Source organism: Ostrea edulis, chromosome 7 (genome assembly GCF_947568905.1).
Source record: "Ostrea edulis chromosome 7, xbOstEdul1.1, whole genome shotgun sequence".
Lineage (NCBI taxonomy): Eukaryota > Metazoa > Mollusca > Bivalvia > Ostreida > Ostreidae > Ostrea > Ostrea edulis.
The window spans coordinates 25384153-25411436 of record NC_079170.1 but is presented as its reverse complement, the minus strand read 5'-3'; the positions used below and the strand labels follow the sequence as shown (position 1 = coordinate 25411436).

General features: G+C 34.1%; 1 protein-coding gene across 1 annotated transcript in view; it reads left to right on the top strand.

The window, feature by feature from the left end:
• Positions 1-1243: 1243 nt before the first annotated feature.
• Positions 1244-27284, top strand: part of LOC125656545 (uncharacterized) — a 185434-nt gene continuing 159393 nt past the window's right edge. The window contains exons 1-10 of the mRNA XM_056143767.1: positions 1244-1366; positions 16089-16268; positions 17051-17155; positions 17249-17315; positions 17402-17634; positions 19201-19221; positions 19795-19845; positions 21275-21295; positions 21878-21937; positions 22987-23031. Coding sequence (XP_055999742.1) covers positions 16091-16268; positions 17051-17155; positions 17249-17315; positions 17402-17634; positions 19201-19221; positions 19795-19845; positions 21275-21295; positions 21878-21937; positions 22987-23031 — 781 coding nt within the window. The 5' untranslated portion in view covers positions 1244-1366; positions 16089-16090. The remainder of the gene's footprint in view (positions 1367-16088; positions 16269-17050; positions 17156-17248; positions 17316-17401; positions 17635-19200; positions 19222-19794; positions 19846-21274; positions 21296-21877; positions 21938-22986; positions 23032-27284) is intronic.

Here is a 27284-nt window from a genome sequence, read left to right as displayed (position 1 = left end):
AGCAATTTTTGTACATACAAGTCTTTAGGGAGGTTCGGAAGAGCACTATCAAAAGATCTGTAGTCAGAGTTGCACACAACACAGTTATCATTGACATTAGGACTATGCACTTGATTGTCACTCACACTTCTGCTCATGTCACCGATGACCGCATCCACTATTGCAGTATTTGCAGGACAATACGAATACTCATTGTCTAAAGCACATTCAGTTTGTGATAAAAAAAAATCATTTACACAAGGTTTCTCGCTACTTACAGGTAGTGTACTAGTTCCAGCACTTTGTAGCTCGACAAAACTCTTCTCAGGTAAATGTCCACTGCCATCATTGGCCAACGGCATTTTTTTTTCTACAATACTGATGAAATTATTGGCGTATTGATTTTTTTTCCTGAATTATGAATTATATTATTGGTTTATTGTTGGTTTTGATTATTCAATATTGTGTAACACAAATGATATATTTGTGTTGTCTTGTAAATGTGCACATTAAAATAGTCATGATCTACCACCACTGTGATTGATTGTATTGAATATCTATTGATCAGTTTATTGATAAAACCATTTTCTTTTATGGTATATCATTCACTACTTTAGGATGATGCAACTCCCATTTCTTTGAGTGCAATTGCTAAGGGGAATGTTTGCAACTCAATACACATTTTAAAAAGTATGTTCTCTCCCAATTACATTTTGAAATATGTATGCATTGAATTTAAAACTTATACGGTAGCAATTTTGATGCACTAGATGCGCATTTCGACAAATAATGTATCTTCAGTGATGCTCAAACCGAAATTTTGGAAATTTGAAATAACAATAAACTTGTAAGAGCTAAAAGGAAAACCAGAGTGCCAAACACTGGAGCCAAATTCGTCCAAGGATCAGAGCTATGCATGAGGAAGATAATCCTTAAATTTGAAATGATTTTCTAAATTTTATCCCAGCAATTAAATATACATATATTGAATGTAATTGATGTAGCAATTATTTTTTTATTGATAGTTCTATAATGATATTGAATCTAAATTGTCTTAATTTCTCTTCGTTTAAACTTGTAAACAAAAATACTGTCAGCAGTTTTGTACAAGAGTGCTTTTATACATGAAATACCGAAGATAAGATAGAGTTGGTTATATCCAAAAACTAATTATTTTCATCGAAGTGTTATTACAACGTATCGTATATAAAGTATACAAGCTACACAATCACCACAGCCGCATAAATGCACCATTTCGGCATTTAGACTTGCCTTAGGAATATCCATGTACCCGTAAATCAAAATGAATAGCTCTTATCGTCCTCTACCATGCGTCAGGTCACGACAAGACTGAAATGATCAGATAAGGACTATTCTCTTTTCGACAGTGAGTAATTATTTCTTTTCTTAATCTGGATCAAGTAATTATGCTTTCAATCTAGATGATACTCTTAATCTGTTGATAATAATATATAGGTATACGTTCAGTTTGACCTATAACCTAGTGGTACTCATGAGAGGTCCCGTATAAGGAATTCAATAATACATTTGAAACTAGTGTACAATCATGACAATAACATTTTACGCATATTTTTTGGAAGGAATTAACACATTTTAACAAAGCCAATATACAGTGGTTGGACCCCCTGCGACAATTGATATAGAGTTGAAATTTATATTCTTCCTGTTCAAAAGATATGCAAAGAAAATGGCAGTGATTTGAGTATAGTCTAAACAAATATTTTAAAAACCAATTTGAAATTGTCCATTACTAAATATTGTAGTTTACATTGTCAATGTTTGAATTGTGACAGGTATTGAGAGTAAGCTCTCGTTGTGTGAAGGTGTTAATGGGGAAACTTAAATTTAAAAACAATAGAAAACATATCAGTAAAATGTTTGCGTGCCTTGTTGTCACTTTACGAGAAATAAAAATATGTATGTCGGTAATTATATATACAGTTACATAAAAAAAAACCTAGCATTCGATTTTATTTTATGCCCTTTTCTATGTATTTATTATGTTTTGTTTCAGTTTGTTTTATTGTTTTGGATGTAAAGTGCTTGAGGGTAATTGAAATAAGTACATAAAACGCTATACAAGGGTACAATTATAATAATGATAAAATATATGGATATATATGGATTCCTGTAAGAATTTGTTTCTATTATTTATTGTAATTTTGAAATATATAAAGTGTATATTGTCTGTAAGTATGCAAAGTATCTACACGTACTCACAGGTTACGTCTTGCATATAAATGACATATTTAGTTCGCGGGTAGGTTAAGGATTCCCTTATAGAACGTTATGCCTTTACTTCTCTGAACTACCAATATATGACGTCATAATGGAAAATGACGTCAGGTCACTGCAAACTTGAGCTGTTATGACGGGGAGAGTGTCAAAAACTTTAGACCTTATTTGAAACTGGCTATAAGATGTTAGAACGCTATTGCAAAATTCACGTGTCTGAATTGTATTTTATTATCTTATATGTCGGAATATATTAAAATAGTTTGTTTAATTACCCTTGATTGAAATTACACTGTTTACACTGCTTTCGAAAAATATACTTTTGAAATGTACTCTGTTTTATACCAGTGATAAGAGGTAGAATTTATGATGCGTTTATAAAAGAGTCTAGCGCAGGTAATTTATGAGGATTCATTACGGAAATCGTAAGAGGAGTTTGTTCTCTACGCGAATCTTGCTTGGTTAAATGTATGATGGCTTTGTTTGAATACAGATTGCCCTCAAATGTGTAGGTAAGTGTGTAGGTAAGTTGAACTCTTCATGAAATACGTGTATTTTGTACGCAAGTAATACTACCATTTTTCCCAAGCACATTTCGGGTACATAAGGATACGATGAGTTCATTTATCAAACAAAAAGGTAAAAATAATTGTAAAATGAGCTGCACTGAAGCGATTTATGTGAAACACTTCAAACAATTATAAATGACCGTCACGTGATCAACGAAGTCATGTGATATCATAACATATATGCTAATATATAGCCGAGAGAACCTTCTATATAAATTGTCTGTACTTAAGAATATAAATTACAAGTTAAAACTAAAAACCGACCTCGCAATCCAATGTATGTTTTGAACGCATTTCAAACTGCGGGAAGCCTTAACATAGCTGCGTTGAAAGGATATCTAGAACTCCATAATATGCAAAAATTGTTATCCTGATTGAAAAGAAAACCTTTTAATATCTTTTCTACTCCTCTTTTCCATTCAGGTTTGACACGTTTGTTTATTCAGAATATTTAGTTTTCCATACACTAAACGCGAAACGTTATTATATTTAATGGTTATTGATGGTTAAGTCAATTATTATTGACCAACACGAGCCAGCCCATTCTATGATATAAATTCAGAAAAGGCGCATGCGTTTCTGTGTGACACGTGTCTGTTACCGCGGAAGAGTTCTAATAAAGAATGCCGTCTTTTATATATCTATTTCTTTTATTTAGACATGGATTACTATATCATATTCTTAATAACCACCAAAAACAATTGATGGTATGATATGTAAAACTTCCGACTATTATTTTTAAATACGTATAGCGAGCATTCTATTATTAGAAATTTAAGAGAGAAAATCAATAGTGTTTGACAAACGGTGTTTGCTATAGACGCCAGGCCATCAAGCTGTACGTGCACGAATTGCACGAATTATAACATGTCAAACTGGAGCATTTTATTGAGTATCGTAAATTCATCAAATTGTTAGGTTAGGGTAAGGAGTTGTACAGCCGTATTTAATGTTTATTTCCGTCCAAATTGTAATACAATATGAATCCCGAGAGTTTTAGAAGTGATATGTAATATGCCCAAATATCAGACACCTGGAAAGAGGGAGAAGTTGGTTTCACTATTGCCTCGCACAATTCAATCAAAGTACTGAAATGGGAAAAAATGACTTTTCACCATGTTGAAATATAAACTTTATAGTATGATGTTGTTAACAACAATGGTCATTTTAATAATTCTGGTCACACTCGGAACTAAAGCCCTGTCCTTGCATCATGAAATTTACAATTTTGGTAAAGGACACCTGCTCCTTTTAAATATATATTCAATTAGAATTAAGTATCAATGACATTACCACCACCACTGTGGTCTAGAGGTAGATATTTCGCCCTACATGCGGAAGATCGGGGTTCGAATCCCAGACGCGACAGATCTAAGTCGTTAAAACATGTAGTGACAGTTCCTTTGCCAAATGCTCGACATCAGGTATGCATGTCACGGGTCCTCGTAGATGACCTTAAAAAGGGATGTCACGTGTCACAGTAGGCGTATATGTGGCGCGCTAAAGAACCCTCACTGCTCACTGGCCGTAAGCGCCGAGCATAGGCCTAAATTTGAAGCCATTCCCCCGTCTTGGTGACGTCGTGATATAAGTGAAAAAATCTCGAGAAGGACTTTAAACAAGGTATAATAAATAGCATCAAAGGCAATGTTATAGAAATAGTTTACACATGAACACTATACACACAGTTTGGCCCCATTCTGGGTTATGAAATTTGCAATTCTTTACATGACTAAGCAATGCTTTTTTTCTTAGAGGTGTGATGTTGTACACAAGAATATTTTTGGAAATTGGTCAAGTTTTGGTTGAAAATTTGAAAGCAATTGTAATGGTAGTTTTCGGTTATAAGTGTTCAATTGTTATCACACAACGGACGCTCATCAATTACAATAGAGATGGATGGAAAGTTGCAAGCCTATCATTGTTTTCAACAACGAATATCTGATATAAAAATTATTACTGTGTTCAAGTTTAATAGTGTAAGAAACATTCTTAGAATACAACTGACATGAAACAAAGCGATTGTTTGATGCATAGATGTATGTCAAACCAGAAAGAAAGGAACAATGAACTGGACAAAAAAGAAAAATACACATACATGTAAATACGCATACTAAGTACATGTAACAAGTGCCACAGATATTCATGTCAAAACACATCAACATATTAACACAGGCTTATGAAACACTCTGTGTCCATTTCATCACCTTAACAGAAATTCTTTGTTTTTGTTTGGAGTAGGTCAACTTTGTTTACTTATTCAAAATTGTAATTTATATTACTTTTCTCTCAATTTTTTGTTCATTTCTAATTTCATTCTTATAGTATACATTCATTTACACAGTTTTTTGTTGTTGTTGGTTTTTTTTGCTGATATTTTTTTCTTATCATTATCTTTTATATATTATTTATTCTTAATGCATAGTTAAAATAGAATCTCTCTGGGTAAGAGTTAGCTTTAATATTTGTCAACATAATAGGGTTAACTCGTTCCAACTGAGATTAATAAAGTCTATTTTTATCACTTCGTACATTTTGGATCAGCTTTGTGGACGAATAGGGCATGTCGTAATTCGCTCCGCTTTTAACATTGATTGCCAAGCCTAACGACCAAAAAGCATGTAGTCTGCTTTGTAAAAACGTTTGTAGATTACTGTAGTTGTATTGCTAGATGTATTTATATGCAGTTTTTGTTATTATTCTCTGTTGATATTGGCCACATTATGCAATTACTTTCGTTTGGCCCGAAGAAGGCACGGGTCGTACAGAAAATTTGACAATCTGGTTATTCGTGTGGTTGGTCATTATATATATATATATATATATATATATATATATATATATATATATCAGCAAGAAAACCTAACAACACCCTACTTTCTTAAAGTGTCGGATCGGAGAAGATACAAGGCCAGTAAAATAAAAGCACTGAACAGTCCACAACAGTGTTGGTTATTTAAAGCTCAAATTTTCGACACAACCCGCGTCTTTATCAAGATACACATATTACATAAACAAATAACACACACCACGAAAAACGACAAGTATCAATAAACTACATTGGTAACAAGAATCATACACTGTTGTACTGGGTGATAAAAATGGTGGTTTTGTTGTGAAGCGTGTTTACTGACAATCAAAACCACCATTTTTATCACCCAGTACAACAGTGTATGATTCTTGTTACCAATGTAGTTTATCGATACTTGTCGTTTTTCGTGGTGTGTGTTATTTGTTTATGTAATATATGTATCTTGATAAAAACGCGGGTTGCGTCAAAAATTTGAATTTTAAATAACCAACAGTGTCGTGGCCTTTTCAGTGCTTTATATATATATACATTGTATATATAGTGAAACGTTTACAAGATGAGTAGATAACTTTCTATTAAGAAATAAACTTATAATTCTTTGTTTGATGCCTGTATCAAACGAAACATTGGATGGAAAACTTCATCAATGTGTGAAGCGTAGTTTTCCGTCCATTTTTTTTTTTTGTTTAATACATGTGTCAAACAAAGAATTGTAAGTTTTATTTCTTATCATTTAATTATGTTTTCAAATAGAAAAAAAAGTAGTTTCCCCCATCAAAAAGCTTGAATTAACGTTTTTGGAATGGTGCGTAGCAATACATATATGTATAAATGAAAACAACAACAAAACCGCATGTCATTGCGTTGACGTCAGGTACAGTTACTGTGCAGATTTAAATGAATTATACGCCAAATTAAAGGTGCAATCGTTAGAAGTTGAATTATATATAAAGGAAGATAAGAAGCGGTGACTTGATTTATGCTGCATTTTGGTGGAGGAAACGTTGAACACTGGTTGTGTAGTTGGAATGGTGGAATACAACTCGACTCCATTTCAATATCGAGTAAAAAGTTCAACACCTCTTCATCTAAAACGCACTCGTTGACTGAGCCACATTTAACGCAGTTCAATTTCATTAATATTGACCAGATCAGAAGTCGTCACTTGCTCCGTCATGTTATCGATCTCGTAACGCAGACGATTCATACTGGGAACTCGTGTAATCTGTCTACTTCTACCAGCAAGTGGTCTACGTGTCGTCATCAGGTTGACTTTTCTGCCATGTCATCGCCTATGTATGTTGTTTCTTTAAATTAATTTGTATTTTATTCATATCTTTAGTTGTGCTTAAGTTTGATAGCAATGAAAAACAAAATTCAAACGAATGCATTTCGTTATATATAATGCTTGTGTGGAAAATCCCCTTCTATAAATAGCGCTAAAATTAGAACGGGGAAGACGCATTCCAGAGAAAAGTAGTCCCGGGTGCTTAGTGCAGATCAACTTCGAACAATATTTTGACTCAGAAATCAAACGGATTTTTCAACCTATCAGCATCGTTGTTAAGTCATCACTTTAAAAATTATTAAATGATTTGAAAACGAAAGAGGATTTTTATAAGCGTATGGTACATGTACCTTTAGCTACCCTTTGAAAAACGAATAAATGCTTATTCAATATATGAACACACACATGCAGATGTACGTACATACCAAGGATAACTCATGAAAGATCGAAAACTTACCTCCTTCTATGCAGAGATGTTGGCACTAGGAAGTCATTGAAGTGGTTTCAATATCCTCAGGTACTACACGCAATACCATTTTTATACAAAATTTGAACAAGTTGATTTTGAAACTGTGGTTACCATCACTATTAGATGGACTAAGTACTGAGAGTGGCATTTTACTGATAAATGCTGATGATTACAGATAGTGTGCTATCGGTACTGAATGGTTCAGTTAGTGATAGTTTGTGTTATATATCCTGATTTACGTGACATTGTCTGAAATGACTCTTTGTAGGGTATTTTTTTTCTATTTTGTGATATAAGTTATATGTACGAAAGAAAAGGAAAAAAAAATACTGAGACACGTCCTTTAACTTTCATTTAATAACATTTTAGATTTTAAAAACTCTCCATAATTGAAATATATTTGTCTCAAATAGTTGGACTGGGGAAAAATGATTCCTTTTCTCAACTAAACTGTGCAGCCTATCGTCATTTGAAAACGTCTGTGTGATTTAATCTAAGTCCTCCATTCATAGCTCTGATCTAGTCGTAGTGTTCCATTCATAGGGTGTTAAGGTAGCGCAGAGATAGCGCTCTCGCTTCCCACCGCTCCGACCCGAGTTCGATCCCCGTGATTGGCAGTGGTTGTATGTGAGAGGGTATGACGGTGACCGGCTCGGACACGTGGGTTTCCTCCGGGAACTCCAGTTTCCTCCCACGTAAATTATACCCTAACACAATCGTCTGTGCATCAAAGGACCCCATTGGAAATAAGCTTTCAAGTTTTCATGGATTGTCCTTGGTATTTTTTAATGTATGTTTGTATGTATGTATATACCGAATAAACATTTATTTTATTTTATAATTAACATATACTCGTAGTGCTCCATTCTTATCCTTCCATGTTGAATTACACTTTCCGACAGGCGTATGTTGTACCGTTTTTGTTGAAGAAGCAACTATCTATGGTGTTAAAAAGTCTAGTATTTAATTAATCGTGAGGAATGGTCGTGTAAAGTGTTGGAAAGCCATATGTTTTGATGTTGATTTTAGAGAGGGTTTTCAATTTCAAATTTAGAATCCACATTTGATTTACATCACCTCTGGCATATGCTGTGACATAGTATGTTTCAAGTTTCTCCTTTATGGATGTTAATATTCTCGTGAGGAGCAAAGATAGGGGCTTGGTAGGACATTTACATTATCCAGCAATATATCTTTCTTTGTAAAGGTTTTTGTGCAATTTAGGAATCCAGTATAAGCACGGTAGCGTATATTCATTCTACCCATTGAGTGAGATATTAATTGTTTCTAAAACTGAATAATACGTTTAAAGAAGTTCTTCTTTTTAAAAGGCAGTTTGAATATAAGTATGATCACCTAATGTTGATTTAAATGCCAAGTTCGTTTAAAATACAGTTGAAATAATGAGACTTACAAACAAAGACAATGCTGTCACAAGCCTCGTCAGCTGGAACTAAAACATATTCTTTGATCACTTCTGGTTTATTGATATGACAAAGATTTTGGTTCAATGTCACTATTTTTATTATATATTTAAATTGGCAATGAGCTATTACAAGGGACAGAAATAAAACACAATAAATATTTTTTCTTTCCAAAAATATACAACATATCAAATACTCAGTCAACAAAGACATTGTCATGAAGATTTTGGAAAAAATAAACACAAATACATCAATAACATACCCCAACTGTATGGCAGTGCCACACCCAATTAAACCCGTCTCACCGGAACAAAGAGGTATTCTATTATGAATAATAAAGAAAATTGTATAAACTCATTGTCGAAATTACTAAAGAAATATTTCACTGCTATAGCGCATTAGAATTGTTATAACTATAAATGAACGTTAGCATATTTATGAAATTAATAAAATGCTAAATGTTACTACAGTAGACTTACATGTATTGATACTGATAATACTTTTGTTTTGAATTTTATAATGTTTGAAGAAATTATATGTATATTCTTTTTAATGAAGATGAAGTGCTTATTGTAACATCTGAAGTGTATTAGTCTTTCAGTGACGGTTATGAATTAAAAGCGATTATAGTATGTTTCGATATTTCAAAATTTGCATTGATCAATGCATGAAAATATAACATTATTTAAATGTATTTTGACCCAGTTGAGCCAAATATAGCTAGTGTAGCTTACTGTTTTGCACTTTATCACAAGTTTAAAAAAAACAATGTCTTCTCCTTATGATGAATTAAAAAAATCTTATTTTTTCTTTGTTCTGAACTAAACAATAACGAACAAGTGTAGGCCTTTGGTGTTAGTCATTGTTGATATGAGAACAAGTGTACACATCTTAGTCATTGTTTATATGAGAACAAATGTACACATCTTAGTCATTGTTTATATGACAACAAGTGTACACATCTTATTCATTGTTTATATGAGAATAAGTGTACACATCTCAGTCATTCTTTATATGAGAACAAGTGTACACATCTTAGTCATTCTTTATATGAGAACAAGTGTACACATCTTAGTAATTCTTTATATGAAACAATTGTACACATCTTAGTCATTGTTTATATGAGAACCAATGCACAAATCTTAGTCATTGTTTATATGAGAACTAATGCACACATCTTAGTCATTTTTTATATGAGAACCAAAGCACAAATCCTAGTCATTGTTTAAATGAGAACAGCTGTACATATATTAGTCATTTTTTATATGAGAACAAGTGTACACATCTTAGTCATTGTTTATATGACAACAAGTGTACACATCTTAGTCATTGTTTATATGAGAACAAATGTACACATCTTAGTCATTGTTTATATGACAACAAGTGTACATATCTTAGTCATTGTTTATATGAGAATAAGTGTACACATCTTAGTCAGTGTTTATATGACAACAAGTGTACACATCTTAGTGATTGTTTATATGAGAATAAGTGTACACATCTTAGTCATTGTTTATATGAGAACAAGTGTAGACATCTTAGTCATTGTTTATATGAAACAAGTGTACACATCTTAGTCATTGTTTATATGAGAACCAATGCACAAATCTTAGTAATTGTTTATATGAGAACTAATGCACACATCTTAGTCATTTTTATATGAGAACCAAAGCACAAATCTTAGTCATTGTTTAAATGAGAACAGCTGTACATATATTAGTCATTTTTTATATGAGAACAAGTCTACACATCTTATTCATTGTTTATATTAGAACCAATGCACACATCTTAGTCACTGTTTATATGAGAACAAGTGTACACATCTTAGTCATTGTTTATATGAGAATAAGTGTACATATATTAGTCATTCTTTATATGAGAACAAGTGTAAACATATTAGTCATTGTTTATATGAGAACAAATGTACACATCTTAGTCATTGTTTATATGCGAACAAGTGTACACATCATAGCCATTGTTTATATGAGAACAAATGTACACATCTTAGTCATTGTTTATATGAGAACAAGTGTACACATCTTAGTCATTCTTTATATGAAAACAAATGTACACATATTAGTAATTCTTTATATGAGAACATAGTGAATGGCAATGTTTCCTTCAAGTGATCGTGATATTGATAATGGAGAACAACTTTGCTGACTGCCCTTAGATAATTGTCATATGACTTCTTGAACCCAAAGTTGGGTTTCCCGTTTGCTCTTTGATGTAAACATTAGTACTTTTTAAAACCCCATTTCGTCCCCAGGGTGAAAATCAAAATTCCTAAACCTTATCGCACATCTACAGGACACCACCAATCATCTTCCAAAAGGTCAATCGGTTACTACTTAAGACGAAGGCGGAATTTTAGGATAAAGAAAGTGTGACAGACGGACGGAACAGGATAACAACAATATATCCAAACTTCTTTAAAAAGTGTGGGTATAAATATACATCAACAAAATTCCTAATTTGTACGAGGAAAGGGGTATCTTATAATAAATAAAAAGAGAAAAATCCCCCAATTTTTACTTTCGTATACTCTGTGAAGAGAGAGAGAGAGGGGGGGGGGTGAGTGGAGGATTTTACTACTATTTCAGGACGTGATTCTTCTTTCACTACTACTGTGAAAAATAAGGGGAGAGGCTCACACATAATATTTTATTGTATTACAAACCACAAATAATGATCCTTAAAATAGGGGGGGGGGGGCAGTGGCAACCCCTATTCCCCCGATTCTACGTGCCTGTTTTTTTTTAATCATCTCACCTAAACAACAATTGAGGGGAGGGAACGTATAAGGTAGGTAGTGAAACTAATCTCAACTGAAAGGAAAAGGTCCTAAAGTTGGGAAAAAGTGGTACTGAGGAACCAACCCTTCATCCCCTCGTTCACGTCTGGTTACATGTTTTATTTGTTGTCATTTCCTTTTATATCGCATTGTTTTGGAATTCATCAAACCTTGATAGTTTAGGCTGTTGTTGTATAGAGCGCCAATACTCTCGATTTCCTGTGGGGTTTACGTAGCCCTTGCATATTTCAGAACTCGAGATTAATTCTGATAGCCCTTTTTTCGTTTCGTGTTTTGTACTCTTTACGCACTTCCGAGATTAGAGATTTGATTTGAATGGGATGACTCTGGACAGAAAAAAAATATTAGAAATATACAACGGATAGACAGGTGTTATTAGAAGATTTTAATCATTTAAGACGAATTACCGGGAGTGAATGGGGCTCTGACACTAGCTGGTAAGCAGTGTAAATAACTTTTAATCGACAAATATCTCTCATCACTGTGTAGAAACGGATTAGGATAAAGTACATTACCCTAGTCCAAGATGGCGACAGGCAAGTACGCTTGTATCATTTTGCACTCATTATACAAATATATGAGGTATATACAGCTACATATGAATGTATCATAGAAAACATGAACGCAGTTGAACCTGAAATCCTCAAAATGTGAAGCAGAATCGAAAAGAAAATGTAAACAACTGATGAAAACGAGTTTAAAGAGCATTTTGCAAAAACGAGTAGAGTGTTTGAATAGAGGGGAGGAGTGACTTTACAGTTTTTCCGAAAAAAGTTGTTCATCATTTTCTTGACATAGGTTATTTCTCCTATATATTTCCATGTGGGTGAACAAATCTCGAGATGGGCGTTAAACAATATACTATCAATCTAAATACTATACGATATATCGATACCAGCCATGACTTCTGGTCTGTTGTATATAAGATGTCCCATGGGTGTTTTAGAGGAACCATATCATTTGATAAAGAACAAAGTGAAGGTAATGGTATCAATACATAGTAATACGATCCTCAACTTTCTAAGAATGGTGAAATGCTCCGCCTTCTTCAAACCAGAATACACTACTTTGTGGTTAACATAATTCGTCGTTTGGGGTAGTTGCTTCGCCGTGTTGAAAAACAATTAAGTTTCCATCGGATCCAGTAACAATAATAGGTTACTACATGTAGTAATGTGTTAGTCATCGTCATTGAATTATTCATGGAAATTAAAGTGAAACTGTTACATTCTTTAGTTAGAAACATAACGGATATACAAACTAAATTATATTACAGACATTCCGGGTTTAAATAAAAACAATGGTGAATACGAAAGAGCAAAGTTTAACATTCCGAAAATGCAATAAATAGATAGATAAATGAATAATAATAAAAACAAAACAAACTTAAACTTCGTTCAAATTAATGAAATGAAATTAGACTATGCAAATCATAGGCGTCAAAAGTATATTAGAAAGGGTTAATGTCGTTGATCAGGACACTTTCGGCTAAACAATATATGTTTTGGGATAATTCTTGGTGAAGATTAAGCCCCCACCCTCCCCTTGTTCCGACACCCATGCATATCCAACTAGTCTAGCTTACAGAAATCATTCCCAATATAGGGCCACATTCCATGATATACACTGACAATAAATTCCTTTCGTTGGTTGTTTGTTTTATGTCCCATCGATAATTATTTTTCACACTTATATTGAAACGCCACCAGTTGTAGGTGAAGTACTACAAACTTAGACCTATGCTTAGCGCTTACAGCTGTAACAATGATGATCCTTTAATATGCCAACACCTGTCGCCACACGGGACCTCCGGTTTCCAGGTCATATCCTAAAGGTCCGTGATTTTGGCGAAGGAGCAATCATTACCTCCACTATGTTTACGTCTTAGGTTTGATGCGGCCATGACATGAACGGGGCTTGAACTCACGACTTCCCGGTTTCGAAGATATCACTGAGCTACCGCTGGAGTTCAGTTACCAATCTGTAAGATACGCTATTTGTTTGTGATCTCTATTGTTCTCCTTATGTTGGTGACGTTCACAGAGAATTTACATGTACATGTAATATTGGACACCAAGGAAAACGTCAATTTCACGACGGATTAGTAAATAAATATTCTCCATATGACAAAAATAACGAACATGAAATGGAAAATATGATATAATGTCAAAAAGTACTAAACTTTTATAATTACACGCAACTTGAATTCTTATTGATTTGATATAAGTGAAAAGTTTATTTATATAATTAGTGTGACCTCTACGTACGTCTATCAAACTTTGTTCGCATAAACTGCCTTTAAAAACTTTTTCAGTTCTATATCAATTATAAAATGAATTATAAAATAAATGCATTGCATATTTGAATGTACGATAAATAACTTTACCCTAATCGTGATCAAACTTTACGCTGATCGTGTATTAACATTCCAAAAACGTTACCCTAATCTGTAGCAAATCTTCGAGACGGGTTATCTTGTTAAATACGGCCAATCTAATTAAAATCGCCAGTTAGTCATTTAGAACTACATGTAACACTACTTATTTAATTGGTACAAACTGAATTAGAACTCAAGACAGAAATCGTCAATATTTTAAAGAAAAAAGTGGAAGCATATTTGGCTGTTTGCATTTTGGACTAGAGTAACGTACTTTATCCTAGTCCCTGTCAACATAGTGTCTCATGGGGTACGGAAAGGGAGAGATTGAGTCGCAAGCCTTGTTATATATTATGAATCAGTGGGATAAAACATTTTTAAAACATGGATACATTAGTGTTTTGTGATAATGACACGTGCATTTAAGCTTCCTGAACATGTAAACATGTTAAAGAGACACCATAAATCGGAGAGAAATATTTATTCGAGATTCGAATTTCCTCCATTGTTTACATATACACATGTAAGTTATAGTGCAGTATCCTTGACTCAAGAACCTATGGCTAGCAGTGACAGCTATCGGTAGAGAATAGGAAGAACACATGTGGTTTAAAGCCCCTCCCCCTTTTGGGGAAAACGTCATTAACGCACATGTACATGTATTTACATAAAAAAAACGTGTAATTGTGTCAATTTTACCTACAAGAGGGAGTGTATTATGTATAAAACAATAATAATTCATGATCTTATTAAGTCAACAAGTTAAACCGTTGATTATTGACCACAGCACTCCAATCCTAGATAGTGTGGACTTCTGGCAGTTTATTTCTAAACTAAATGTTTGTATCTTATTAGTTAGATTAATAATGAGATGACCTTTTAATTCCATTCAAGCATAAGTTCTCTGTTATCCTTTTTAGATGTTTCATATATTATGAAGTAAATCTGTTAATTCTTTACTACGGATCATAAACTTTACCTTAGTTTTCATTGATTCTGTTTCAATCTTACTTTCTCGCTGTATCTCTTCGGGCTCAACACTAATCCGCAAGTACAGACTTCCACATAAATTTCTCCCAAATGAGGCAAACCTTTTATGCACACCGGACTCGTTCGCTTTTAAATTTGATATGATACATACATGTGTATTTACAGGTGTTAAACTAAATTCAAATACTAGATCTTAAAAAATTATCGTATCTTTTACAATGTTTTTTTTTTTGGAGGGGGGGGGGGGGGGCTTTCATCCATTGGATATAAAATTTGAAAGGGGTTAGATTATTGTTCATTTTTTCAGTATGTTATTCCTTTTTTCCCTTTATTTGTGAAACAACATACTGTCACAGTCGAGGGGGCGGGGCAGAAAATGACAAAGTCGGGAAAAACGATGGTACCTACTGCTTAATATTTTTCATGGTAAGTCAAGGGTTTTGAAATAAATATACATTAGTATGGAGTATATGAAACGGTGGATTACTTCCCATTCTTTCTGTAATTTATGCTTCCCTTGTTGATAATAAGCTTTTTGATTTCACAAAATGCTGACCTACTCATAATATCATTGCGTACACTATTTTCCGTTCCGTTTTCCGTTCCGCGTTTTAGCAACACCCATAGCCAGGGCCTTGCAAAGTGGGACTAAAAACCTGAATGAAATATCTGATAAAGCAGCGCATTAATAATATTTACTCTGCCCGTGTGATCGGCATGTACCGTTTGAAAAAATCACATTGTTAAAATGCTGTCATTTCTTGAACATTTACAGGCATGGAAAATCTAAATCGAATTTAGTATCTCAAAGTATATACCTCTACAAATTTAGAATTAAGCAAAAGGTTATTCAAATAATACATTCACTTTCGTTTTGAACATAGAACTGTAAGTGACTCATGGGTTTCCAGTCACCTCTCTGTCTGTGCGTCTCTCTCTCTCTCTCTCTCTCTCTCTCTCTCTCTCTCTCTCCTCTATTTCCTATAGTATGCACCTAATAGGAAAAAACCTATTGGTGGTTTCCAAGAAAAGCTAATAAAATTAAAAACCTTTCTTGTGGGAATAGGAATATGAATATGTGTAACCAATATATTTAATTTTCGTTCCAGTTATGAGTGGCATTGTCGAATCGTGCCCAACAAACCTTACAGAAGTCCTCGCGGCATCAGCGAGACTAAACTGTAGTAAAGACGGGCATGGGAATGACCAGTATGCATGTCTTCCTAACTCCAAGAAGACTGGACTTGTGGAATTCTATCATGAAGGAGGCATTCCGTTGGTAGTAGACGGTGAGATATTAGATATTACCTTTCAAACTGTTGTCAATTTTATGTACCTCCCGCAATATCCCCATCCGTTTTCGAACGGGTTCAATTTTCTCCTTAGTACTCGAAACCCTTATTTATTCCACAACACTTGTCCAGCGATCCCTCCTTCAGTTTTCTTATGCATTTCATTTATCTTTGTTGTTTGCTTTTCTTTATCTTCTGAGTCATGTTTTCTTTAAAATCAATACCAATGTATGAGATAGCATAAACAACACTCCACTAACAGCGATTAGTGAAGATTTAACCACTGTGGGTCATTCACAACTTGAATAATAATATAAAGCATTCAGAGAAATGAGATATATCGCAGATGGATGCGCAAAAAGTCACCCAAGACACAACAGATTAATATATATATAGCATGATACACATGTCACATGAAGAAAACTGTTTTAAAAGATTGCTAAATAACCTTAATCCAATAAAATGCATATATATTCAACATTTTTTATAAACTCTGTAGTCGTCATAATGATATAATTTTCCATTACAGCCTGCTATTTGTACATATGCAGTCTGATGTAGTGCATGTTCATTGTTAGACAGTTCTTTACATACTGATTGTAACTACCTGGTCAAGATATAGGGCTCACGGCGGATGTGACTGGTCGATAAGGGGTGCTTAATCCATCTAGACACCTGATCCGATATTTGTTATGTTAAGGCTCCGTGTCTTTAAATCTGTATTGTTTATATTATTGATGAGATTGATCACTGTTCGTTATCTTTATTTTCTTGTAAAGGTTATTGTTTGGAGACAGAAGGGGGCCAGTTCTACTATAGCAAATGTCAACACTTCATCAATGGTTGTCCGAGTAAGCCGTACCTTGCCAATGATATATACAAATGTAAGAAGGCGTTTATTATTATACACTTAACAGTCATGATTGAATAAAATCTATTTCTGACAATATGAGTTTACTTCGTTCTGTGTATTGTAGATCCCGCCTGTCTGAATATCAACACAGAGAACCAGTGTTTTCTTGCTGATCCATCATGTCCAAATCTGTAAGTCAATACTTAATATTATTATATTCTTTTTATTTTGTAATACATGTAAACCTGATTTCTAATCTCCATGTCTACGATGATAGGACCTCACCATTCACTACCAAAGACTTGATGGACACAGCATCCACCTACTCGGGCTTCTCTAACACAACTGTGAATACTCTCTACAACACGACCACATCCATAGAAGATGCACCTGATGTAGGGGCAGTTGTGGGAGGTGTGTTAGCTGGAATATGTGTTATTGCTGGCCTGCTGATTTTAGTGTGTCTTGTTCTCAGAAGGAAGAAACAACGAAAACACCACACTAACAAAAGTAAAACAAACTTTCGAATTGTATAACTCAATTACTAATGATTCATTTATTGCAACAACAAAATCAACAACAACTACTACTACCACTAGTATAACAACCATTGCTACTACTACTACTACTATTATAACTACAACAACAACAACAATAACAACAACAACTACTACTACTACTACTGATACTAATACTGTTACTACTACTACTATTAATACTACATGTACCACTACAACCACAACTGAAACTAATACTACTAAAACTAATACTACTACTACAAATACTACTACTACAACAACAACTACTACTACTAATATTATCATTACTACTACAACTACATGTACTACTGCAACTACTATTACTACTACTGCTGCTGCTCTTTCTACTTCTAAGACTAATACCATTAGTACTACTAGGACTACTACTATTATAACTACTACTACTACCACCACGACTACTACTACCACTACTACTATTACTACAACCACTAGTAATACTACTACTACTACTATTACTACTACTTTTTCTACTTCTAAGACTTCTAACATTACTACTATTACTACTTCTAATACTACTACTGCTGTACTAGTAGTAGTAATAGTAGTAGTTACCAATCAATTGGTTGGTTGATTTTAACATTTTGCATTGTATATTAATATCTATAAGTTGCAAACAATGAGTATGCGCGACGATGCATCAACATTAGTCAAGATCCGACAGTAATGAACGGTTCCTGACACATTTTTATTGCATGATACGAAATTCGTACAAATATAATCATTCTAACAATGACTAAAACAAACTTGTTAAAAAAGATAAGGAGTCATTGATATTTACAGTTCGGTTGATTTTTAAATAAATTTTACATTAATAAATACACTACATATACATATGTGTGTTTTTACATAAAAGTGTGCTGTTAACTGTATATTACTTACACCAAGTTTCTTATCTTAAAATCCATGTTATTCGTGTCTTTTATGTGGTTTCTGGGTACGTTAATTTAAGAACATTTCTAAAATATATTTAATCTGTAGCCTTAAACAATCAATAAGATCTTTACAAGCCTCTTAAAAATGTTTGATTAAAAATTACAATACTTCTAAATGATTTAATATTTTGTTACAGAAAACATTTAAAGACAGCTTTTTTGGACGTTATTTTCCTTGCATGTCAAAATAGTTATCTTGCATGCAGATGTAAATTATAATATATATATATATATATATATATATATATATATATATATATATATATATATATATGATTCCATCTCTGCTATTTCAGGGGATTATCATTTAGCTATCTCTTAATGTATTTATTAAAGAGTTATGTTCACTTGTTCATTTATAGAATTAACATAAGATATCTTTTTTAAAATCTACAGATTTAAACAGCAATATTTTCAAAATGTAATTATATGTAAGTTTGAACTTGCAAAGATGTTTTTACAAAATTTCCGGGTTATAATGGGTAGTCAGTATTAAAGTGTTGTAAAAGGCGATCGAATGGGGTGACCCTTCGATGAGACCGCTAAACCTGATAACTATCTAATGTGTTTTTCATTATTTCTAGGAAACGACGAAGAATCCCAACGTAAGTAGTATCCTATTCAGATATTATTTCAAAGGTTTGTGTAGAACAAAACATCCATAGGGTTATATCTTACTTGTAGTTTTGTATGTACCTGAAAGACGGGTTGCATCATAGGATGGCGCAATGTGTATATCATATGTGGTGAAAATGTAGTATGAGTCGTTCTTTCTGCATGGAAACAAACAGCACTGGTTTGTAATTGGATCAGTGCAAAATGCTGCACTCCTCTTTTACGATACACGCAATAAAGAATCATAAACAGTGGGCAAAATAGGAAATCCAAGACATTTCAAGCATAGCAGGAAAGTGTAGCATAATGAGCTCTATTGCAAATCAACATGAATTATAGACAATATATTGTTTTTTATATACATGTGTAATGCTTGACATTGAATATAGTCAGTTTATGTACATTTGTAAACGCGTTGGTGTAGAAGAACAATTCTACACGCAACGTCATTATTATTCTTTTTGTCGTTTCTCTGTGTCATATATGTTGGTATAAGATTCGTTCTATTTTAATTGTGTTTAAATATAATTAATGAACAAGTGAGCTGTCTTTGTTTGTTTTAGCACTCACTGAACCGAGAAATAGATATGAAGAAAGTAGCAACCCTCCTGCTGGTAAGGTGTCATTTCTAATATAATTTAGACAATTTCTAGCAACTCCTAAACGTAAGTGATTCGATGCGGAGCGTGTTACTTGGAATGATAATTTCTAAATGGAAACAGACTAGAAACAAAAATATAGATGTTATAGGTTTTTCTACAGTCTTGACTGAAATTATGAGTTTTCATAAATTTACGATCGTAAAAATTAAGAATACGTGACTTATGAAGATATGTTCAGGAGTATTCTTTTATTAACGTAAGAAATGAAACACACACAAATGTATGATGTAAACATACTAACATTACATAGTAAATACCCATGTCATATAATGAGCAAAGTTAAAGACATCGAAATTTATACTGACTATATCAAGTATTCACATTCAATTTATCGATTTACATGTAACTTCAGAGGAAACAGTGTGTAGTATAACACTATGATTATGAATCCTGTGGGGATCCGGTTAGAATAGGTCCTCCGTATCACTTACTTGTCATATGAGGCGACTAGATGAGGCGGCCCTTCAAACGAGACTGCAAAAACCGAGGCCCCGTGTCACAGCAGCAGTAGCACAATAGCGTCCTTCATCCTCAAAGGCAGTAAGCACCGAGCATGGGCCTAAATTTTGCAGCCCTTTATCACAAATTATGAGGTCTACATATGAATGAAAGATTATCAAACGGGACGTTATGCAATATACAACAAATCAACGCATATCCATTAAATTTGTGTTCCGCCTAAAACAGCCTAAATATGGTAATACTATTAATGTGCCATTTAGAAGATATCTTCAATTGAAGCAAATATAGGTTTATCACAATATAATAACTTTATATATTCTCATCTCAGAAGATTTTATTGTTTTGTTTGATTACAAAACTAAAAACTAAAAGCGGATTTTTAAAACTAAAAATGGATTTTTTTTACTGGAAAGCTGCAGTTTTACCAGTCATACAATAATACATATAGGCGATGATTGCGACTCAATTTGACAGAGTTTGCATTTCTGAAAATAAGACAGGTTGACAACGGATTACACTTTCACCTGATTACATGTAAGATACAACGTTTCAGACAGGTGTGACCAGTCTACAGGGGATGCTTACTCCTCCTAGGCATCTGATTCCGTCTCTGCTGTTTTGGGGGGATCGTTAACTAGCTATATCTTAATGTATTTATTAAAGCGTTTATGGGATTGATCACTTCGTTACTTTCACTTGTATGTTTATAGGAGAAGTAATTTAAGAGATTTGAAAAAAATCTACAGATTTAAACAGCAATATTACCAATATGCAATTATATGTAAATCTTGCTGGGCGTTTTTTCTTTATTTCCTGGTTATAACAGGTCGTCAGTATTCCTTGCTTGTCGCAAGAGGCGGCCCTTCGGATGAGACCGCTAAACCTGATAACTATCTAATGTGTTTTTCATTATTTCCAGGAAACGACGATGAAATCCAACGTAAGTAGTATCCTATTCATATATTATTTTAAAGGTTTGTATAGAACAAAAGATCCATAGGTTTATATCTTACCTGTAGTTTTCTTTGTACCTGATAGACGGGTTGCATCATAGGATGGCGCAATGTGTGTTTTATCTGTGGTGAAAACGTAGTATGAGTTTATCTATATAAAAACAAACAGCACTGGTTTGTAATGGGATCAGTGCAGAATCCCGTACTCTTCTTTTATGATACACGGAATACAGAATCATAACCAGTGGACGAAATAGGAAATCCAACACATTTCAAACATAGCAGGAAAGTGTAGCATAATGAGCTCTATTGCAAATTAACATGAATTACAGTTGATGTATTGGACTTTTTATATCATGAATAATGCTTGACATTGGATATAGTCATATATGTACAGATGTAGAGACATAGATGTAGAAAATTGATATCCTGTTTTCACCATCTACACACATTGTCAATATTATTCTTTTTGTCGTTTTTCTGTCATATATGTTGGTATAAGATTTGTTCTGTTTTAATTGTGTGTGAATAGAATTAGTGAACAAGCGAGCTGTGTTTGTTTATTTTAGCACTTACATCAATAGACAAACAGAGAGATGGATATGAAGAAAATAGTAACCCTACTGCTGGTAAGGTGTCATTTCTGAAATATTTATGACAATTTCTAACAATTTCTACACGTAACTGACTCCATACGGAGCGTATTATGTAGATTGTTAATTTCTAAACGGAAACAGACTACTGACAAAGCTGTAGATGTTATGAAGTGTTCAAGAATCTAGACTGAAATCAAAGTTTTCATAAATTTACGGTCGTTCATATGATGAACACGTGAATAAACAAACAGAGATAGATTTCGCAGAGAATAAAAACCAAGAGGATGCGAGGACCTCAGGAAATATCAGAGGTGCGAAAAGGTTCCCAGGAGGTGCAAACATACAAAATTCAGCAGAGGGGAACCACTGCCGTTCTACTGACATAGGTGGGATAATGTGACTAGGAGGAAAAAGTAATTCATTTCGAACAGACATACTCGCGATAGATCTATATCTTTATAAGGTAAATGAAAAAAGAAATCGTTGTCAAAATCAGCGTGGAAAGAATGACGATTTAATTTCTATAGCATTCGTGCTAATGGTAAGTAAAGCATGATTATTGTTGGACGATGATAATATTTTACCTACCGTAGTAAAACATAACTATTGTTAGGCCTCCTGTCGTAAAATGGCTGACAAATTATCAAAAGGGCGTGAAACAGCAATCAATCAATTGTTGTGCAGTTTTTACTTACGGATTTTACCTACGGATTATTCGGATTTCGCCGGTCAGCAAGTGATTTTTACTCCTCTTATGCCACTGAATCCACATCTGATATAATTAGAGGTCAGTGCTTGCCCACTTCTCAAGTTTGGATTGTTTAGATTGATGAGATTGATCGCTGTTAGTGACCAACATTTGTTCGGTAAACGCTCCACATGCTACTGAATCAAATGACCACAAAAATGTTGAAATTCGTTTTCACATTGTTTTCTCAAAAATATAAACTATTATACAATTAAAATTCAACGGCACTAAATACAAAATAATTCCAATGTTAGAGAAATTATTACAGGAAAATATTTTTGCAAGGTAGGATCATTCATTATAAACAACAATTGATATTACTTTATGTTTTAAGAGTCAAAGAAACCTGAAGATAAAGAAGACAGTGTCCCCGATGAAGGTAAAATTTTGTATTTTTTTTTTTTTTTATAAATATGCATCATTTTATGGCTTCATATTCATGGCCAGGATAATATTTATATTCATTTATTTTTTGAAAAGTGTAAAAACTAAAATTCTAAAGAAAAGGTGTTCCAAAAGATTTCTGTTGTTTAAAAGCGCGTGAAAATTACAATGAGAAGGCTAGTAAAATCAGGAGTTTCTATCAAATCCGGAGATGAACGAGATAAGTTGGAAAAGTATCGTTAATCCTGTGAAGTGCATTGCTAGTGCAGTCTGACAATAATGCAGCTAGTATTGATTCGCAATTTGTATTTAAATCAAAAGTAAGCTACATGCAAGGTGAAGATAACGAACAGTGATCAATCTCATAACTCCTACAAGCAATACAAAATAGATAGTTGGGCAAACACGGACCCCTGGACACACCAAAGGTGGGATCAGGTGTATACACAGTTCACGATAGTCCGATCGATCGATACAAGCCCTCGACTAAAAATACCTTTGTCCAATCAATAGATTTACTTCGCCTACATTTAGAATAATATATTTTCCGTGATGCTGCACATGAAAATTTCTGTTCATGGCACGCAATTTAAATCTAAATAAAAATGCCTCTAAGTTAGCATGTTTACCTTCACTTTATATCCGTATCCAAATTTAAAAATAAATAAAAAGTATTCACTTAGTCTACCTCTATTTTCAACACAACATGAGTGGGGGTTGTTATTTGTACAAGTCTGCTTTCTTAAAACGTTAAATTGTCCTCTTCAATGCTTTACCAATTTAGTAGTATTCTGCTGATAAGTTCCAATCAGTAAATGCAGAGAGAGACCACTAGGCTGATATATTAATTAATTTCCCCATAGCAAATAATGATATGGAATAATTATATCTGTAAAACAATTCACTTTGACACAAACTTGTACAATACATTAAACACGTTCGTATCTAGAAATACATGGCCACATCTTTTATTTCTAAAGTTGATATCTTGGCAAAATTTTACAATACCCAATATAATGTGCTAGTTTGATATTTTATGAGCGTGTCCAGTTCACGTGCAATCTATGTACGTACGGCTTGATGGCACGACCTCAAAATAATTGTGTCTACACTAGCTCCACGACGCCATTTTTAATTAGCTAATTATATATGCGGGTGAAAGGTCTTAGGGGAAAATGATGTAATCGTGGGCGCAACCTTTTGACATATTAACAAACAATTGAATTATTTTAAAGACATTTTCCCATGATTTCCCCATATATTTTGACACAATTTGTTTACATAATGGATAAAGAGGACCAAATGTTTACTTTAGCAGATATTTTTAGATGGATAGTTCCTCTTTAGAATTTCTTAGAGGAACTGTTTATTTGCACTTAGTTGCTTTCCATACCCATGTTACAAAAGATTCCGCTTCATAATAAAACAATCATTTGCAGCTTACTTCTAGATTCTAAATCGTAAAAAAATTCTTGGCAATACCCCTCTATCAACTATTGGACCCATTAATGGTAACGTTTATTTGGGAGGCAATATTTTACGCATAATATTGTTAATTTACCTAGAGAATATAATATTGATTCGACCAAATTAGACCAACAGAGGAGGATTATGATGCGCAACGTCCAGAATCACAGAAACAAATGACAAAGGAAAACAAACGAAAAGAAAAACAATTGCACTGCCTGATGAACAGAGAATTAGCCGTCAAATCTATCAATGCATGAAATAAACACAAAACATTTGTACATGCATGGTAACTATGTTGCAGTAATGAACTTGAATACTATACATGCACACAACTATATTGTACATGCATGTTGTTTTCTTATATTTATAGGACCATCTAACTTTAGCTGTGGCATATGGCCCCTACATCGTCTCTAGCCACGGTTACTGAGTCCGTTAGTACCTACCCTACCTCAAATTGTTACTGCATGATCAGCAACACCATCGATTGTCATTAATCTTCATAAAATGACACAATGATTTCTTTAACCAATCATACATACAAAACATATTTTCGATATTCCACTATTAAAACGCGCAGTGTTTGTTTACAAGAAATGACGGACAGAAAAGGCTATCGATCCCTGTTTACAGAAACAAGTAATGTTTATAAGTATTTATCAAATGAAATTAACAGCAGTAGCTTCGCTTGTAAAGTCTGTGTTAATAAACTTAATCGTATTCCCAAACATCATGAGGGAATTCGGGGTAAAGTGGATGTGTTGAAATCTGAAAAACTAGGGTTGATGAAACAATTATCTAAAGAGAGTGGCGTGGTTACGCATACCGTATGATAAATGCATTGCACTGGTGAAGTCAACAAAAAAGCGTCCATTAGTTACAACAGCTAAGAAGTGTCCAGTTTGTTCTCATTCGGCGATCCTAGGATTATTCCGCTACGAGCACGCAATGACCTTCGAATGGTTTTTCTTTCCACCAAAAAAAAAACCATGGAAGGCCACCGATTGGTTGACTAATGAACAAAGATATTCATGAAGTTGAGGATTTGTTTTCTCATACAGCCACGGCATTTGATAGATAATAGGCGTGGCTTGCGACACCGATGGTTCCCGATGATTTAGCAAAACATCAAAGTTTGAATTTTGCATTTTACAATGCCCTCATTTATATCTTAACTTAGAGGCTTGCTATTCAATTTTACTGAAAAGTTTGTTAACATTAAGGGCTATGTTGTCTTTTCAAATCGGGTTTGTTTGGTTTTGTTAAATCTCTATTGGCAATCATCGTATGACCGGTTTTAAAGCCTTTGTTTATATCGAGCACAACTTGTCTAGATTTCTTAATCTGACAAACGGGGTTATTTCAGCTTCTCCATCGTCAATTCCCCATATGTACACTAGCGGAAAAAAGAAACTGTGCATTGTTTGATATATGAAAACATAATAAAAAAATAACAAATGAACAAATTTTTTTGTAATACCGACAACAAATGCATTCGTAACAACATTTCATAATCCATTAATGTTAACGTCGAATAACGTCAATTTCAGCACACTCGAAAGACACTGGTATTCGAACTTGAATTAACAAAGTTAATAACTTGTGTGACCACCGTTTGCATTTACGCATGCTTAATAACGGTGCTTCATTTATGCCACTAAAGTGTTTAGACATGCTTGAGGGATGTTGTTCCAGATGTTGGTCAAAGCCTGGCCTAGATCATCTAATGTCAAAGGTTGATTTGGTAAACGGCATAGACGTCGTTCCATTTCATCCTAGACGTGCTCGATCGGCGATAAATCGGAGGATTCGGTGGTCGAGGTAAGACATCGATATTGTGTTGAACAAAAAAGTCCCTGACTACACGTGCAATATGTGACCTTGCGTTGTCTTGCCGCAGACTGGTGTGATTTTGCTATCTCTGTATGAAGGGTATCACATGGCACTGAATAATTTCGTCTCGATAGCGTACGCCGGTGAGATTTCCATTGACAATTTGTAGAGGGGTCCTTCCATGTGCTGTTATTCCACCCCACGCCATAACGCTACCTCCACCGAATTGTCGACGTTGTATAACACAAGCGTCCTGGTACCGCTCTCCAACGAGACGATACACTCTACAGCGGTCGTCACTGCCATCCAAACGAAATCTGAATTCATCAGTGAACAGAATATTGGCCCAGTCCTGTATTCTGAATCGCAGATGTCGTCTGCACCACGTTAGTCTAGCGATACGATGACGTTGAAGCAGTATTGGTCTGATGTTGTGCTCGCGCAGACGATTACGCACAGTTCTTGGACTGATCGGTCGAAGTCCAGGAATGCTACGAGCAGTCAAACTTGTTGTCTGGAAACGATTTCTCAGGTGGAAAAGTCTAATTTGGTTGTCCTGTCCACACGACGTCACACGAGAATGCCCAGAACGTGGTCGATCCCGAGTGTTACCAGATTGTTGGAAACGTTTCCACAATGACTGGATAGTGTTCCGATGAACTCCAAAATGTTTTGCTACGATATATTGTGCCATTCCAGCTTGAAGCATCCCAACAGCAAGATTACGTTGGTTTTCGTTGAGTCGTGGTATAACAAAAGGGTAAATATTATCAAAACTAAAGTGCTTTCCTTAACGAATAGTTTCCAAACAAACCTTTTATACTTCTTATTTCAAACAGTATTGGCCAGTAAACCTCGTGCGAACAAACACTTCAATAAACAACCTGTGTTCACTAATGACGAAAACGTCCCTGCATCTGAGTCGGATACTATCGGATATTGTTA